Genomic DNA, 16,225 nt, shown 5'->3' with positions numbered 1-16,225 from the left:
CAACACTGAAAAGTTGAGAACAGATGAGACAGATTTAACTTTTTGAGAAACGCAGCCGAACCTGAACACAACAGGACATCACACAAATGAGCCATTGAATCGACACCCCTACACTGCCACACAAAACCATGACTAATAATTAGCATCATAACATCAGCAAGTTTTGTATCTATTAGCAATAACATCTGCTGAACAGGGCCTAAATTTACTCAAAAGTATTTAATAAACTGTTTACAATCTTCCACACCATGGCTAACAAATGCATAAAAAGCAGATGAAAGGAGAAAAAAGCTCCACTCTTTCTATTTTAGTTAATTATCTGACCATTGATAACTAACATTGCCATATAGTAATTTAATTGTGTAAAGTAATGCACATTTAAGATGACCATGAATTTACTCTCTGACCTTATGAATTTCCATAGCTTATATCAGCTTTGCATGTGTGCTGATATTTACCTACCTTTCTGTCCCTCCACTCTTACCAAGGATGGCTGTTTTTAAACTCCCTAGCCTGACTTTCAGTCCACAAAGTTTCAGTCCACAGAGTTCTCACTTCTCACCATCTCTCTCATCATCTGAAACAAGGAAATATAAACATTGTACTCTGTTTACTGCTGTACTCAGACACAGGCACACAGAGACACACACACACACACACACACACACACACACACACACACACACACAATATCATATAAGCTACTCTCACTTACCAGGTAACAGTAACGTTGCGGTAGACGGTAACATTAACCATCGGGTCATCATGATCTGTGGCAGCTGCGACGCGGCGGTAGCTTCAGGGACGGACTTTTGAAAACACTGAAGTAGTGTTCTTTGGGTCTGTTTACATTTCATATCTTGTTACTTTAAAACTTTGTTCAAACTCTACCAGTTGCGAGAAAGCAAAGACCGCGCAAAGAATAACCGCCAAACACTTGTTGCTTAGTAACTTTAAGTGACGTCGCGTCAGATCCAGGGCACGGCCACGGAAGCCCCAAAGATCCAAATGTCAGTGCTTCACAACACAGACGGGGTGAATTTATGAATGAAAATGAGAACGTTCTGTCACAACGATGTTGTTATGTATCATCGCGCTTTTGTAAGTGGGTATACGGAAATCCTTGACTTTTCCTAGTGGGTATACGGCGTATACCTGCGTATCACGTAGACTACACCACTGGTTATAACCACAGATGACTACGGAACCCCTGTTGTGCCAACAAGTGATTACTGTCTGCAGGAGCGCCCTGTGCGGTGATTATAACCATCCTCGTACCTTGGAAATGACTTGGTTTAATGGGTGAGGCTTATATTTGATAGATTATATCCCACCCAGAACATTTTAACTGTTGAAAATATACCTTTTTAAATGAGCAATACAACCCATAAAATGCACTTTTCCACTTGTCAAAAATGGATTGCAGCTCCTACCTTGTGTTTGAAAGGTTGTTCTGTCTCACAATAAGCTGATTTAATATTGTTGAGAAACGTGAAAATATAATGCCCTCCTGGCTACAAGCCTTTGTTGTGTAGAACACTGAATCCCAACCAAGGGTTAGTTATGCTGTTGCCAGGGGGTTGATGGAAAGATCATAGAGAATAGGGGTGTCACGATTCTCTAAACACACAGAATATGGTACACGCACATAGCAGAGCTTGCAAACTGTGGCTTTTTTGTCGACAACAGCGAACATTGTCAAAATAACTCACTGGAAATCCAAAATACTTCCACACCGGCGACTTCAGTGAAAGAGGAGGGGGTTCAAGTTCTGTCGATGGGTCTCCTGCATCTGCAGTTGCCATGCTAACTTTTGACTGGCTGTAGCTAAGTTAGAGGAGGTTGACTTGCAAGCACTTCAACACGTGTGTTTGCACAGTTCTAAGACGCTATATACATATATAGAAAATAAAAAGATAGTATGGTTTTATATACAGTGTGATATGCAGTGTGGAGGAATGATATTGCACAGTATACAGATATTGCACATTAATGAAATTGCACAGTATTATCAATGTTATCAAAAATATTAAATATTGCACAGTCGGTGGGTAGAAGAAAGTCCGGGGGTTGGGGGGTTAGACTGTGAAGTCAGTGCATGTGTGAGTTCAAAGTGGTTATGGCTTTTGGAAAGAAACTACCACCCTGAAAACCATATGTAGGAGTGAATGAAGACTAGAAAGCAAGCGAGCACAGAAGTTTAGCTAAAAATAATGAATAAATAGTATAAATAAATAGCTGGTAGTAAGTAGTACCAAATAGTTCTAATGAGTAGCTAAAATAAGTGGAGAAAGGGTTATAATAGTAACCTGAAAGTACTGCATAAGCAGCTTAAATGGTTAGCTGAAAGTAATGGATTAATGGTTAAAACATTCAGCCTCACTTTAGGTAGATATAGTAGTAGGATTGCTAACCAAACCAACCTAAACATTTGCAATTCAACAAGTATGAAAAAATAACAATATCCACTTTTAAATAATAAATAATTACACAATTGGAACAGATAGATAGATAGATAGATAGCACTTTATTTTGTCAACAGCATCCTCAGTGCATACTTTGGGAATTGATGAAGGGGTACATGAGCTCACCTGACAGGACTGTGGGGGGACCTCAGACCAAAAAGGTTGTGAACCAGTGGTGAAGAGTTTTAAACACGTAATCCTTTTGTTCATTAACCCTGACAACAGTGGTTCCTAAACTGGAGAGCCCCAAGTTATAATACATCAACAACTGGTCCATATATTTAGATATAAATATCTATTCAGTTATAGGTCTTAGGTCCAACTAATCGTTGACCGTAAAAACATCGGGGTAGACAAAACCTATTGTGTGTTTTCATGTTTGGTTCAGGAGATATGATGCAAAATACATAATTTGGTTACAGTGGAAAGATAAATGGCCGCCACAAAGCATTTTTGCGATGGCTCCATTTCTGAAAATGTTCAGGGCTCCAAACTGTATAAGGTACCAATCGATGCTTTTATGAAAAAGTGAACATATCACCTGGACTATTCAGTTTATCCCTGTACTGTGTGGGACTAATATGTTTAAAGATTTAAATTTTTGATTTTACAATAATTAAAGCATCTGTCCTGTTTGACAGGTCCTGAAACATCCCCTGCTTAATCTTTTATTTTACTTAAAATAAATGGGACCAAACTAGCGATTGAGACCATAAAATCATTATGATAATGTTTACTGAGTAAGAAATTAAGTGAGAAATAGGGTCATTTTCTCATAGATTTCTATAGAAACAGACTTCTTTTTGGAGCCTGCTGAAAATTAGAGAGAATGCAGCTTTAATGAGCTTCAGCATTGGCTCCACTTTTCTGACCCGGAAGCTCCGTCCATTATTGTTTACAGTCTATGGTCTCAGGAAAATGAAAGCAAGTGTTCTGGTCTTTTCTACAATAACATTAGTGTCCTATTTCTTTTGTTGTCTGTCCCTCCAGAGCTCCCACAGCAACACGTCTGTAAGGAGGAGGAGGATCTCTCTGACCAGGAGCTCAACATGCCAGTTATAACCTCTGTGGTATCAGAAGCAAACAGTGACCACCAGCTCCTCTCTCACAACTCTCATGAAGCTGAGAGCCAAGATCAGAAAGGAGGCAAGCATGGAGACTCAGGATCAACTAGAAATGCAGAGCCAGAACCAAAGAAGAGACAACGCAAGCGCAGAAGTCACAGGAACAACGTAGACAACACTAAGTTGTCAGAGATTCACCCTAATACTCCAACAGGTAAAAAGTATTTCATAATGGGAAAGACTTAAAGTATAAATCAGCATGGCAGAGACACCTGATAGTCCACACAGGTGAGAAGGGTTATTATTCTTGCAAAACATGTCGAAAAGATTTCAGCCAAAATAGTGGCTTGTTGGTCCAATTGAGAACTCACACAGGTGAGAAGCTGTACATTTACAAGAACTTTTATACTTTGATATATTCTGTGCTATACACTTTTCTACACCCTTCTGTTCTGGTAATTGCTCAGAAACCCTCTGTATATTGTAAATATATCTAGGAAAGCCTTCTAAGGCTGCGTCTCATTTCTCTGTCTTATCCCTTCCCCGTACCCCTTCCCCTTAGTTTTGCGCGTTCACGTGAGAGTAAGGGCTATCCCAATTCTCAGTTATTCAGTGATAACTGAAACAGATATACAACACACCATGCAGCGTGTATACAAATATTTATTGCAAACAGACCTAAGTATGTATGATGACGTAACCAAGTGGTGTCTCATTTTATAGGGGTATGTTTTCACCCTTACCCTTTACCACTCGATTTCGAGGGACAAGGGCTAGTGGTAAGACAAAGGGGTAGGGGTAAGGGGTAAGACAGAGAAATGAGATTCAGCCTAAATCTTCTAAATGCCCTAGGTCTTTGGTTTGTTTTACCTGTGGGTAAATGCGGACCTCTGGGAACTGCTGTTCATCAGCATGTACGAAAGTACATAGAAAATCTGCAAACTTTCCCTTAAATTAAAGCGTAACTCTCGCCAAAATGCAACCTAGGATCTTTTTGTGAATGTACCCGAGTCAAACTTTCATTTAAAAGCATATTTAGGACGGAATCGCCACTTTTAAGATTTACCGTATTTTCGTTTTTTCGGTCAAATGGCCTTTTGAATGGGAGTGCTAGGGGCACTTTTATGCTAGCCTCAAAATAGCTATTTTTAAAACACTAAGAAGGCTCGACACAACATGAGACTTTGCTCCAAGTATCACCAGGGGCTCTACACCTTAACAAAAGCATTGACAACACTGTTTGTGTACCCAGAGTTTACTAAAAAGAAAGGTTTTGAACAACTCACCGTAGCTCTTGTTGTTTCCGGCCGCAGCCATTTTGTCAGTCAAAAACAATCGATTTCCGAATGCAGCATAACAGGGAGGAGAGTAAAGATGGAAAGCTCCTAAAGCTTAGTTCCATATAAATGCACGGATTATTTCTTGTTTTGCCGTTATTGAAAAACAATATTGACCTCATAGTTGAAAAAGGAGCCTCATACGGAGTCCTTTCATTCGCATTCGGATATCGACTCGTTTTGACTGCCGAGGTGGTAGCGGCCGGAAACAACAAGACCTACGGTGAGTTGTTCAAAACCTTTCTTTTTAGTAAACTCTGGGTACACAAATAACGTTGTCAATGCTTTCGTTAAGGTGTAGAGTCCCTGGTGATACTTGGAGCAAAGTCTCATGTTGTGTCGAGCCTTCTTAGTGTTTTAAAAATAGCTATTTTGAGGATAGCATAAAAGTGTCCCTAGCACTCCTATTCAAAAGGCCATTTGACCGAAAATACGGTAAATCTTAAAAGTGGCGATTCCGTCCTAAATATGCTTTTAAACGAAAGTTTGACTCTGGTACATTCACAAAAAGACCCTAGGTTGCATTTTGTCTAGAGTTACACTTTAACATTACCAGCTAATGCTACCGCTAGCTAGTTTGGTTGGCAAGGTGCTACCGAAATCTGAACAAGACATACTTTTTCGGAGACAAATATTGAAATGAAAACCCAGTGAGAGGGCAAAGTTTAAGTTGAAAACACATACAGCACCCAAAAACAAGGTCAGGTCTATTTTAATGTGCACAGTGCCATGGTTAGCATTGCTAAGCGTCCATTCACATTTTCTGTGCCCGCTGTCAGATGGTGCAGCCAAAACACAGGTCTTTCCAATCATTTTTAATGATGGTGCGGCGGGGGCCGCAGTGGGGGAAGATGGGAGAAAAAACCGCGGCGGGCTTTGGTGGAAAGTTGAGACCGACTCAACTTTTAGAGAAATGCTACCCCGCGTCACGCTGCGGTGGCCTATCACGTAAGCGGAGATCAGACTTGTCAGTCCATTTTGAGGCAGTGTGAGAACAGGAAACATCACTGCCTCTATCGCTTCCACAAGAAAGTTTTGAAACACTATGAGGGTAAAAAAAAGAAGAGTTTTTGTGGCAGCTGACTGTTTGCCAAACAACGAAGCACAGCCCATCCTTCTCTTTCTTTCTCTGTGAAATTAAGCTGCATTGTGCGGTCTAGTCTAAACGCAGCCTAAGCCTCTGTTCTGATTGACAGTGGCTGTGTAGCAAGGCCCTAAATCATCCCCTGCTTTATCGTCTATTTCTAAATAAATAGGACTAAAATTTACTAAATTAACCTCATGCTGCTGTATTGAAGAAGACTTGAAACTAGCGATTGAGACCATAAACTCATTATGAAAAGGTTGTAAATTAAATGAGAAACAGGGTCATTTTCTCTTATACTCTTATAGATCAGACTTATTTTTGGAGCCAGTGGAGTCGCCCCCTGCTGAACATTAGATAGAATGCAGCTTTAATGAGCTTCAGCATTGGTTTCACATTTTAGCCCCCTGAAGCACCATTCATTATTTTTATAGTCTATGTTCTCAAGAAAAAGAGAACAAGTGTTCTGTTCTTTTCTCCAATAATAGTGGTATCCTATTTCTTTTGTTGTCTGTCCATTCAGAGCTCCCACAGCAACATGTCTGTAAGGAGGAGGAGGTTCTCTCTGACCAGCAGCTCTGTATTCAGGAGAAGAAATCCAGTCTGGACCAAGAGGACCCAGAGATTCCACAGATTAAAGAGGAACAGGAGAAACTGTGCACCAGTCAGGAGGGGAAGCAGCTTGTACTGAAGCAGGAGACTGATACCTTTCGTCACAGTAACAATGTGAACAACACTTACATGTCAGAGATTCACCGTAATACACAAACAGGTAAGCTTTTTTATGTGACACGTGGGAAAGAGTTTAAGTATAATTCAGGTTTGAAGAAACACCTGATAATCCACACAGGTCAGAAGTCATATTCTTGCAAAACATGGAAAAGATTTCAGACACAATAGTGGCTTGTTGGTTCAATTGAGAACTCACACACAGGTGAGAAGCTGTACATTCGCAAGAACTTTTATACTTTGATATATTCATTCTTGAAACTAGCAATTGAGTAGGGTCATTTTCTCTTATTCTCTTATGGATCAGACTTATTTTTGGAGCCAGTTAACCTAAACGTTACAAAAAAATATGGTTAGACCTATGTAATAATTGTAAAGTAATCTTTATCTTAAAGTTAAACTTAATTTCCCTTAGGTAAATGCATAACCGAGAAATTAACATACAACATAATTAATATATAAAATATACTGCAAATTATGTAAAAAGATCTTGTCAATGTGAAATTACAGTTTTTTAACAGGTTTCTCCGTGTGCATGTATTTGATTCTTCTCCTCAGACGTCCAGCAGCTGTCGGTGGTTAAAGCAGAGGTTCCCCCTGAGCAGCAGGAGTGGAGCTCCAGTCTGGACCAGGAGGACCCAGAGCCCCCACACATTAAAGAGGAACAGGAGAAACTCTGGACCAGTCAGGAGGGAGAGCAGCGTCAAGGGCTGGAGGAGGCTGATATCAAGTTCCAATTCACTTCTGTCCCTGTGAAGAGTGAAGAAGATGAAGAGAAAGCTCAGTCCTCACAGCTTCATGAAAGCCATACTGAGGAGAACAGAGAGGCAGAGAGAACAGAAGCTGATGGAGAGGACTGTGGAGGACCAGAACCAGCCAGGAACTCAGATCCAGATAGTCCTTTACAACCAGCTACTCATGACAAGACTTCAGACTCCTCTGAATCTGAGACGAGGGAACCTCAGTCAGGTTTAAACCCTCTGAAAAACAATGAAGTAGCTGTAAGTGATGTGGAATGTAATACTGGAAACACATCAGTTAGCTCCTCTGAATGTGCTGGAAGCGTTGGCCACAAGAAACATCTGCAGAAACACTCTGGAGTCCAAACAGGAGTGAAACCATTTTGTTGCTCAGTTTGTGGTAAAAGATACCTTCTGAAGAAGACCTTAACGACTCACATGAAACTTCATTCAGAAGAAAAATGTTTCACCTGCTCAGTCTGTAAAGCAAGTTTCTGTCAGCCTGGCAATTTGGTTAAACACATGAGAATCCACACAGGTGAAAAACCATTTAGTTGTTCAGTTTGTGGTAAAAGATTCACACAAAAGCAACATCTGAAACCACACTTGGCTATCCACACGGGGGAAAAAACATTTAGTTGCTCAGTTTGTAGTAAAAGATTCACACAAAAGCAACATCTGAAACAACACTTGGCTGTCCATACGGGGGAAAAAACATTTAGTTGCTCAGTTTGTAGTAAAAGATTTGCACTAAAGCAACATCTGAAACGACACTTGACTTCCCACACTGGGGAGAAATTATTTAGTTGTTCAGTATGTGATAAAAGATTTGCACACAAGCAACATCTGAAAACACACTTGCCCGTCCACACAGGGGAGAAACCATTTAGTTGCTCAATTTGTAGTAAAAGATTTGCACTAAAACAATATCTGAAAAGACACTTGCGCGTCCACACAGGGAAGAAATAATTATTTGTTAAAAGGTGTAATATGTAATAGCGTTTAAAATGGTTACTGCAGTCCATATTCAGAATACTGGAGAGAGCCGGCCTCTCCTCCCCAGACTCAAAGTTTACAGGGTTGCCAGGTTGAGAACGCTGAACTCAATGTCCCACAATGTCAATCAGTACGTTTACATGCACATAATATTCCGGTTTTTGCCCTAATTGCGAAAAAGATGATATTCCAACGAAGCTGTTTACGGGGCTAATGAAAGTGAGTATTCCACTAATATTCTCGTTTACATGTAGCTGTGCAAAACATTACAAAGTTTACCTTTGCATGGTCAAGTTCCTCCCTACATCTCTGACTTGATACAGCTTCATACTCCCACCCGTAGCCTGAGGTCATTATGTCAGAGGCTATTATTCCGATCATCACCAAAAATGTTAGCAGAATTGATCTATACCCATCCAACAATCTACTTATGAATTTTCATATATGTTCATGGACATTTACTAATTAATCTAATTAGTATATGAAAGTGACTTTGAAGAGGGAAAGAAGTAAGAACGCTCGGGTGACAATCTTTCCCTTTTAAAAGTTTCCATTTTTACTGTACTGGAAATGAAGGAGCTCTTATTGCATAATTCAGTTTTTTTATTGTTATTGTTTATTTAGAATTTTATTGTGATGGACGGAAGTACGATCTGGTAGTTTTGACAGCATTGATGGGACTTAATATCCCCGAAAAACCAGCAGCGCCCAGTGTTTACAGCGAGGAGCTAGGGGTGTCCGGTTATGGCCAAGGGTAGCGCATGGCTAATTCACCGGTGACAGCGTACTTTAGCCGGCTCTTGTAAAGTAAAAGCTAAAGTAAACAGTTAAAACGATATAGCGTTAGAAAAGGTAAGAAGCTACACTGAAGTTTTACACCATTAAATTAACTGAAAACATTAATAGACCATTTATATTTGTATTTGAACTGCAAAGAATGTACTTTTTAAACCGCTTGTTTTTAATGTCAATAACAAAATGCTCCAAATGTTTTATACTGCTTTTATTGAAAGTGTTTTAACTTGCTGTATTACCTGCTAGTTCTGAAATGCCACTGAGTCACGGACAACGACAATCAGAAAAACAACTGCCAGTAAGTTACTTGGGATAACACAACCGAGAATTGAACACATTTACAAAGATAGACTGGTGATAAAGACCAATAACATTGTATGTGACTACACACGCCCCCTGGCATCTCATTTTGAACTACTGCCATCTAGGCGTCGTTTCTGCCCACCCCTTCTGACCAAGAACAGATTCAAATTCTCTTTTGTACCACAAGCCATAAAAGCCTTAAATCAGTCAAAATAAGCTAGATGTCCAGCTGGCCTGGTCATACCTAAGGGTGTATGGTGTATTGTAGTGTGTGATGTATGTTCTTAATGTTCATCGGTGTCTGATGTATGGACTTTTTGTTTGTATCATATGTCTGATGTCCTGTCACGAAGTGCCTTGCGACTATGCCGCAAACCCAACTGCCCCACGGGGACAATAAAGTTATCTACTACTAGATAACCGTTCCGGGGCGGATCCGCAGTCGTTACGCATCCAGTGGAAATTGGGGGTTATTTTCCCTGCTGTATGTGGTTTCTTTAATAAGTACCAATATACTGTTGTCAGTACGGCCAGAGGTTTTCAATTAGTCTCACCCTGTGACCCACATTTTCCCGTTGTCATTAAGTCGCGACCCACTTTTAATAGAATTCAAATCAAGCACATTTATTTTTCAAAAATAGCCTTCGAAAACACGTACGTCATCTTTTTTTATACATAAATTTACATGTGTAAAGTCCATTTCAGAGCACATTGATAAGAGACTGAGGAGGAACATGACAACTGCATGGACATAAGTGACTAAAAATAAATTCAGTTTTTTATTTGTTGGGTTTCCATGACAGACACTGGGGTAGATTAATGACCTCTGTATCGAGCGTGTGTAGAAGATAAATAAACTTCCGTAGATTTCAGTATCTCTGGCTCTTTGACTTCTTTCACGTAGCTCGCTACAATATATAAACATTAAATAAAACAATTCTAGCCTTTCTACCATAGGATTATAACTAAGTTTATGTGTAGCTGAATAAAAGGTTTGTTGCTGCATGCTCTACAAAATAATGTACTAAAAGCAGCTTGTATACACGTTACATTACACATTATGGTTACATGTCAGTTTGTAACGAGGTGGGAATCATCTTACTGGTCAACATATAACCTTGAAGCTGCAATGGTTTTTGGTAAAAGATTCATTGTTTCTTCAACATGGCCCACAACTGATCTCATTATCTCTTTGATATATCAGAGTGATTCTGTAGAGTCTCTTTGGATTGGGTTTTAGGAGTTGAGCATCGCCATGGTACATCTGCAGGAATGTATGAAGGACAACAGGTGTTTCCATTTAAGCCATTTATTTACTCTGCACACATTCAGGGCGAAAGCAGATGAGGCTTGACAGTTATGGTTTTTTCTATAAATGATAAACAGAAAAGACAAATTACAATACAGTTAATCAACATAACATCAACAAACTTAACGATTAGATACCTAAACAAACACGAGGTATAAGTACTCTTACCCGAGGGGGTGAGAGGTAGGCCTACCACTGCTTAAATTGTAGAGTACTATATAACACATAAACATTAAATTGACAATTACATAAGAAATTGAACTAAATCATGTTATAAGGATACTGGTATTTCCTAAAGGCTACAATTAACAAATCATGTGCACTGTGCACTTACACGCAATATTATTCCTGTAGTCTCAAGGCAAACAGGCAAGATGACAATTCAGCATTTACTAATATATATACTGCCCTACAAAACAAAAAGGCAGTAACTGCATTTTTGGTCAAAAATGAGTTATCATTTTCATGACATTCAAGGCATCCTTTGTTATGTGACAAAACATCTTATCTCAAATGTGTGTCGTTTTGGAGAAAAATGGTAGTCGTTTGTACAGTAACTGCAAAAAGCCCTAGCGAAACAAAGCAAGAATACAGTAACTGCAAAATAGGGGTAAAATATCAAATTAAATATGAGGATTGATATGTACAAAGAATAAGCTAATATAAAGTAACAAAAACAGCCACATGTCCAATAATCTACCTACAACTACATAGCTGGATGACAGGATAACATGATAACAGCTTAGCAATGTGAGACTTTAAGCAGCCGTTTCAGCACCAGAACAGCTTCCGGGTGGAAAATATTGACCTAAAATGGTCAAATTAGTTTTGGTTTTGGTATATCCATGTTCAGGAAAACAAATGGTTCCAAATATTTCAAATACAGTGTATCTAACACACCCAGAGCCCAAGTTGTGGCAAAATAGTTTTTGAAGAATCTGTAGTTACTGCCTTTTTCCTTGGTATGGTGCCACGTTTTTGGTAAGTAATACAAAGCAAGAATACAGTAACTGCAAAATAGGGGTAAAATATCAAATTAAATATGAGGATTGATATGTACAAAGAATAAGCTAATATAAAGTAACAAAAACAGCCACATGTCCAATAATCTACCTACAACTACTTAGCTGGATGACAGGATAACTTTAAAGTCATTTTTCTCAGTTCTGCACTCTGCGTAGTTACTGCCTTTTTGCTTTGTAGGGCAGTATACTGGTCAAGCATTACATCACATCCACTTGCAAATAACCATTAGAGTAACACAACATACGAGGAAGGCAGTAAAATCACTTTTTCCACACACAACCATAGAACGTGCATCTGAATCGTGAGGACAGACAGCCCTCACATGCTGCCTCATGTTGCTGCCAGCGAGGACAAAGGAAATGGGTGGGACTTATAGAGTAGGCCATTAGTAGTGAGTGAAGTCAGGTGAGTTTGGACCATGATTGGGAATGAATGAAGTCAGGTGAGAATGGTTGAGTCTATGTCATGAAAGTGGGCCACTGAATAGTATGGCTCTACTCTACAGTGACAAAATCGTTTTTAACTTCTGTCTGAAGGAAAGGTTTTTGTGATTTAGTAAAAATGTCTAAAGTCCAAATGCTGAGAGCTTTTGTGAACCAGCGACTAACTGTGGCTGCTGAAGAGATATTTTGGCTGTTTGAGAGAACGATAGCAGAGTACGAGGAGGAACTTGAGTTCAGTTCAAAAGAGAATCACCGACAACAGAAACTACTGGACGCTGTTTTAAACCCTGAAGTCCGGTTACACAGAGCAGGTTGGTACAGCTTCATTGTTATTATACATTTAATCTGCTGTGAAACCAGGAAGGAAGTATTCACAACCGATACTGAAGTAAATGTACAAATGAAACTGTTAGAAGTAAAGGTTCTGTTTAAAATGTTACTTCAGTAAAGGTATGTAGGCCTATGTATATTCAGGTAAATGTAGTTATTAAAGGTATAAATATGCCCCCTGTCACAAACATTCTCTGGTTTCAGCTCATCCCTCTATCAGTGAATCTCCTAAACTCAGAACATACGGAGGGTGTGAAATTAGGGGCTTTGTTGCACATATTTGAGTCCACTTTATGTCTGTTACTGCACTTTAATTAGAGCTGTAACCATTCCAAATGTTTCTGTACAATGGTCTCAGCTATCATTGCGATTAGCAATAGAGTTCTTTCAGTCAAATAAAAAAAATGTTTTTCACATTTTCAAGCAGATTCTAGTTTTGAATGAATCCCAGGATACATCTTTTGGTTAAGTCACTGTTATGTGACCCAGATAATGAGAGTGCAGCGATTCCAGACCACACAGTGGCGGTAATGTGCCTCTAAGCCATGATATTTACCTGCAGTAAGGTTAAAATCTATTCTTTATTCTTGACATTCCACTTCCGGGATTGCTCCGTTGCCGCCGGAAAATCCGCCAGATTTCACTCATTTAGGCCGGATATTCGTTACCTTCCTCTTCCTTTGTGTTGGTGTTCTAAACTCTGGATTTGTGAGGACTATGGTTAACTGGTCCTCAGATCTCTGCAGGGTAAATCCAGACAGCTAGCTAGACTATCTGTCCAATCTGAGTTTTCTGTTGCACGACTAAAACTAATTTTAAACGTACACATGTTCCACCAAAACAAGTTCCTTCCTGAGACTATTTTGCAGAGGCACCGCCCAAGACGATTGTAATTGGTTTAAAGAAATGCCAATAAACCAGAGCAAGTCTTCCTCCCATCCTCGAATGCTATTTGGACTAGCCAGACCGTCCATCGCGCTATGGAGGAGGGTCTGGCAAAGCGAGACTAGGTCATAACAGATGGTTTAGTATCTTTGGTTATAACTCTTTGGTTAGTTGTTTATATTACTTTGCCTCGTCTTTTTCAGCTCGCTTCTTTCGTCGGCTTGATATCCACACAGTTTTTTACAGTCTAACTGCGTGTCAATCACTGCTCATGCACACGCATTCATTCTCCCTTGTGGGGGGAGGGGCTTAGGAGACTGGTTGGGCTTTAGCAGAAAGGGGGGAGCGACTGAGAAGTTGTCGATGTTCAACTTTTTTGGCTAAGTCCTGGATCTTCACAATCCTACTGTGAAAAGGCTACCTTTCTCCCTTTTTCACTAGGCCCTGTTCCCAAGATTAATACTGCTTGTGTCTGCTTAATTCTTGATCGCTGTAATGTTGTAGGTTATTGTTTTAGTGTATTTGTTACTTTATTATTTGACATAGGCCTTTTCGGCAGGTTTAAGGGTTCATAGTGTTTTTCTATGGTTCTGCCTGTGATGTGGGGGGTAGCTCAGCTGCTCACCAGCTTAATCAAGGAGAGTGGATACAGGTTTGCCTCATGAGGTCTTTTCTGAAGGGAGGGGCTGGGCAATCCTAAGGTGAAGATCAATGTGAAATTACAGTTTTCTAACAGTTTTCCCCGTGTGCATGTATTTGATTCTTCTCCTCAGACGTCCAGCAGCTGTCGGTGGTTAAAGCAGAGGTTCCCCCTGAGCAGCAGGAGTGGAGCTCCAGTCTGGACCAGGAGGACCCAGAGCCCCCCCCACACATTAAAGAGGAACAGGAGGAACTCTGGACCAGTCAGGAGGGAGAGCAGCTTCAAGGGCTGGAGGAGGCTGATATCAAGTTCCCGTTCACTTCTGTCCCTGTGAAGAGTGAAGAAGAGAAAGCTCAGTCCTCACAGCTTCATGAAAGCCAAACTGAGGAGAACAGAGAGGCAGAGAGAACAGAAGCTGATGGAGAGGACTGTGGAGGACCAGAACCAGCCAGGAACTCAGATCCAGATAGTCCTTTAGAACCAGCTACTCATGACAAGACTTCAGACTCCTCTGAAACGGAGACTGATGACAGTGCAGACTGGGGGGAGACTAGGGAACCTCAGTCAGGTTTAAACCCTCTGAAAAACAATGAAGTAGCTGTAAGTGATGTGGAATGTAATACTGGAAACACATCAGTTAGCTCCTCTGAATGTGCTGGAAGCTTTGGCAACATCAAACCTCTGCAGAAACACTCTGGAGTCCAAACAGGAGGGAAACCATTTAGTTGCTCAGTTTGTGGTAAAAGATACCTTCTGAAGAATTCCTTAACGACTCACATGAAACTTCATTCAGAAGAAAAATGTTTCACCTGCTCAGTTTGTGAAGCAAGTTTCTCTTTCAGTAGCAATTTGGATAGACACATGACAATCCACACGGGAGAAACAATTTAGTTGCTCAGTTTGTAGTAACGGATTCACACAAAAGGGAAATCTTAAAGGACACTTAATTGTCCACACGGGAGAAACCATTTAGTTGTTCAGTTTGTGATAGTCTCTCGGCAAAAAGACACGTGTGTTGGTGAGCGGAGCAGAAATAATTGAAGCTGCAGAGATGCTCGCTGAGACAATTAGTCAAGTAATGAGTTAAAGTCTGTTCAACACTAATCAGCTATAAACTGTCAGATTTAAGGCTGCTACAGAATAAGCTTGTTTTCAACTAAAATGAATACACAATCATTTGTAATTCTGTTTTTATTTGTCTTTATTTTATTTTCTAGCATACAGCCTTATGGTATCAGCAGTGAGGAAACTCAAGCAAAGTATTCAACCTTGTTACTATTCAGTAATGTTTTCTCAATAGTTTAAAGCTTTAGTGCGTAACTTTTTGATATTAATGTCTGTTACATTCAAGCCATTGCCAAATGAGTCATTACTTAAAATTCCTCTTGGGGGCGACAAACTACGCACTATAGCTTTAAAGTCCTTACATCCTTGTTTTTGCTTTACTGTAGAAACTGTTTTTGTGCCATAACTGAAGTGTAACTGGAAAAGAAGTGTGGTTAAGTGTTAAATGTGTTCATCTTGTTTCTTCTTCAACATGGCCCACAACTGATCTCATCTCTGTAATAAACTTAATAAACTATAAAGTAAGGAAATTTGTGTTTGGTAGATTATTTCTCTGTGGTAACAATGCTTTTTGGCAATAAATCTTATACCGTTGGAAAGCCTGTTTAGTTCACTTTCAAATGGTGCCCCATTTGTAAGGAACATGCATTTGTGGGATGAGCAGCAGCGCTGAGTATGTGGGTTGCGCCCATGAAAAACTTGCCAAATCTTCTCTGCCATTGCCAAAACGTTTGCGCTGGTGTCAGCAACACGTGCACTGGAACCTGAACATGTAGAGGAACGTTATGTTCAGTGATGAGTCCAGATTCTGCCTACGGCAGTTGGATCATAGGATCAAAGTGTGGAGAAGATGCGGAGGACACTATGCTGATTGCTGCACCGATAGAGTAACACCTTTTGGTGGAGGCAGTGTGATGGTGTGGGGCGGAATCTCCCTCACTGGAAAAACAAGGCTTGTCATCATTGGAGGCAAACTCAATGCAGACAGATACAGAGATGAGATTCTGCAACCAG

General features: G+C 40.1%; 2 protein-coding genes across 10 annotated transcripts in view; one reads left to right on the top strand and one right to left on the bottom strand.

The window, feature by feature from the left end:
• The window catches only part of LOC116036235 (zinc finger protein OZF-like), a 49,588-nt gene extending 33,957 nt beyond the window's left edge, over nt 1–15,631 (top strand). For 2 of the 8 annotated variants that reach the window (XM_036003626.1, XM_036003633.1), the window contains 2 exons: nt 6,474–6,722; nt 7,238–9,941. In XM_036003626.1, coding sequence (XP_035859519.1) covers nt 6,474–6,722; nt 7,238–8,388 — 1,400 coding nt within the window. In that variant the 3' untranslated portion in view covers nt 8,389–9,941. Of the gene's footprint in view, nt 1–4,795; nt 4,800–6,473; nt 6,723–7,234; nt 9,944–14,663; nt 15,015–15,096 lie in introns of those variants that run through there. The other 6 variants (XM_036003634.1, XM_036003627.1, XM_036003631.1 and 3 more) reach the window with 6 other exon arrangements.
• The window catches only part of LOC116036326 (zinc finger protein 510-like), a 99,658-nt gene that overhangs the window by 10,078 nt on the left and 73,355 nt on the right, over nt 1–16,225 (bottom strand). The window lies entirely within an intron of this gene.

Source organism: Sander lucioperca, chromosome 7 (assembly GCF_008315115.2).
Source record: "Sander lucioperca isolate FBNREF2018 chromosome 7, SLUC_FBN_1.2, whole genome shotgun sequence".
NCBI classification, from domain to species: Eukaryota; Metazoa; Chordata; class Actinopteri; order Perciformes; family Percidae; genus Sander; species Sander lucioperca.
Note: the sequence above shows the minus strand (reverse complement) of the source record. Positions and strands in the feature narration are given on the sequence as shown.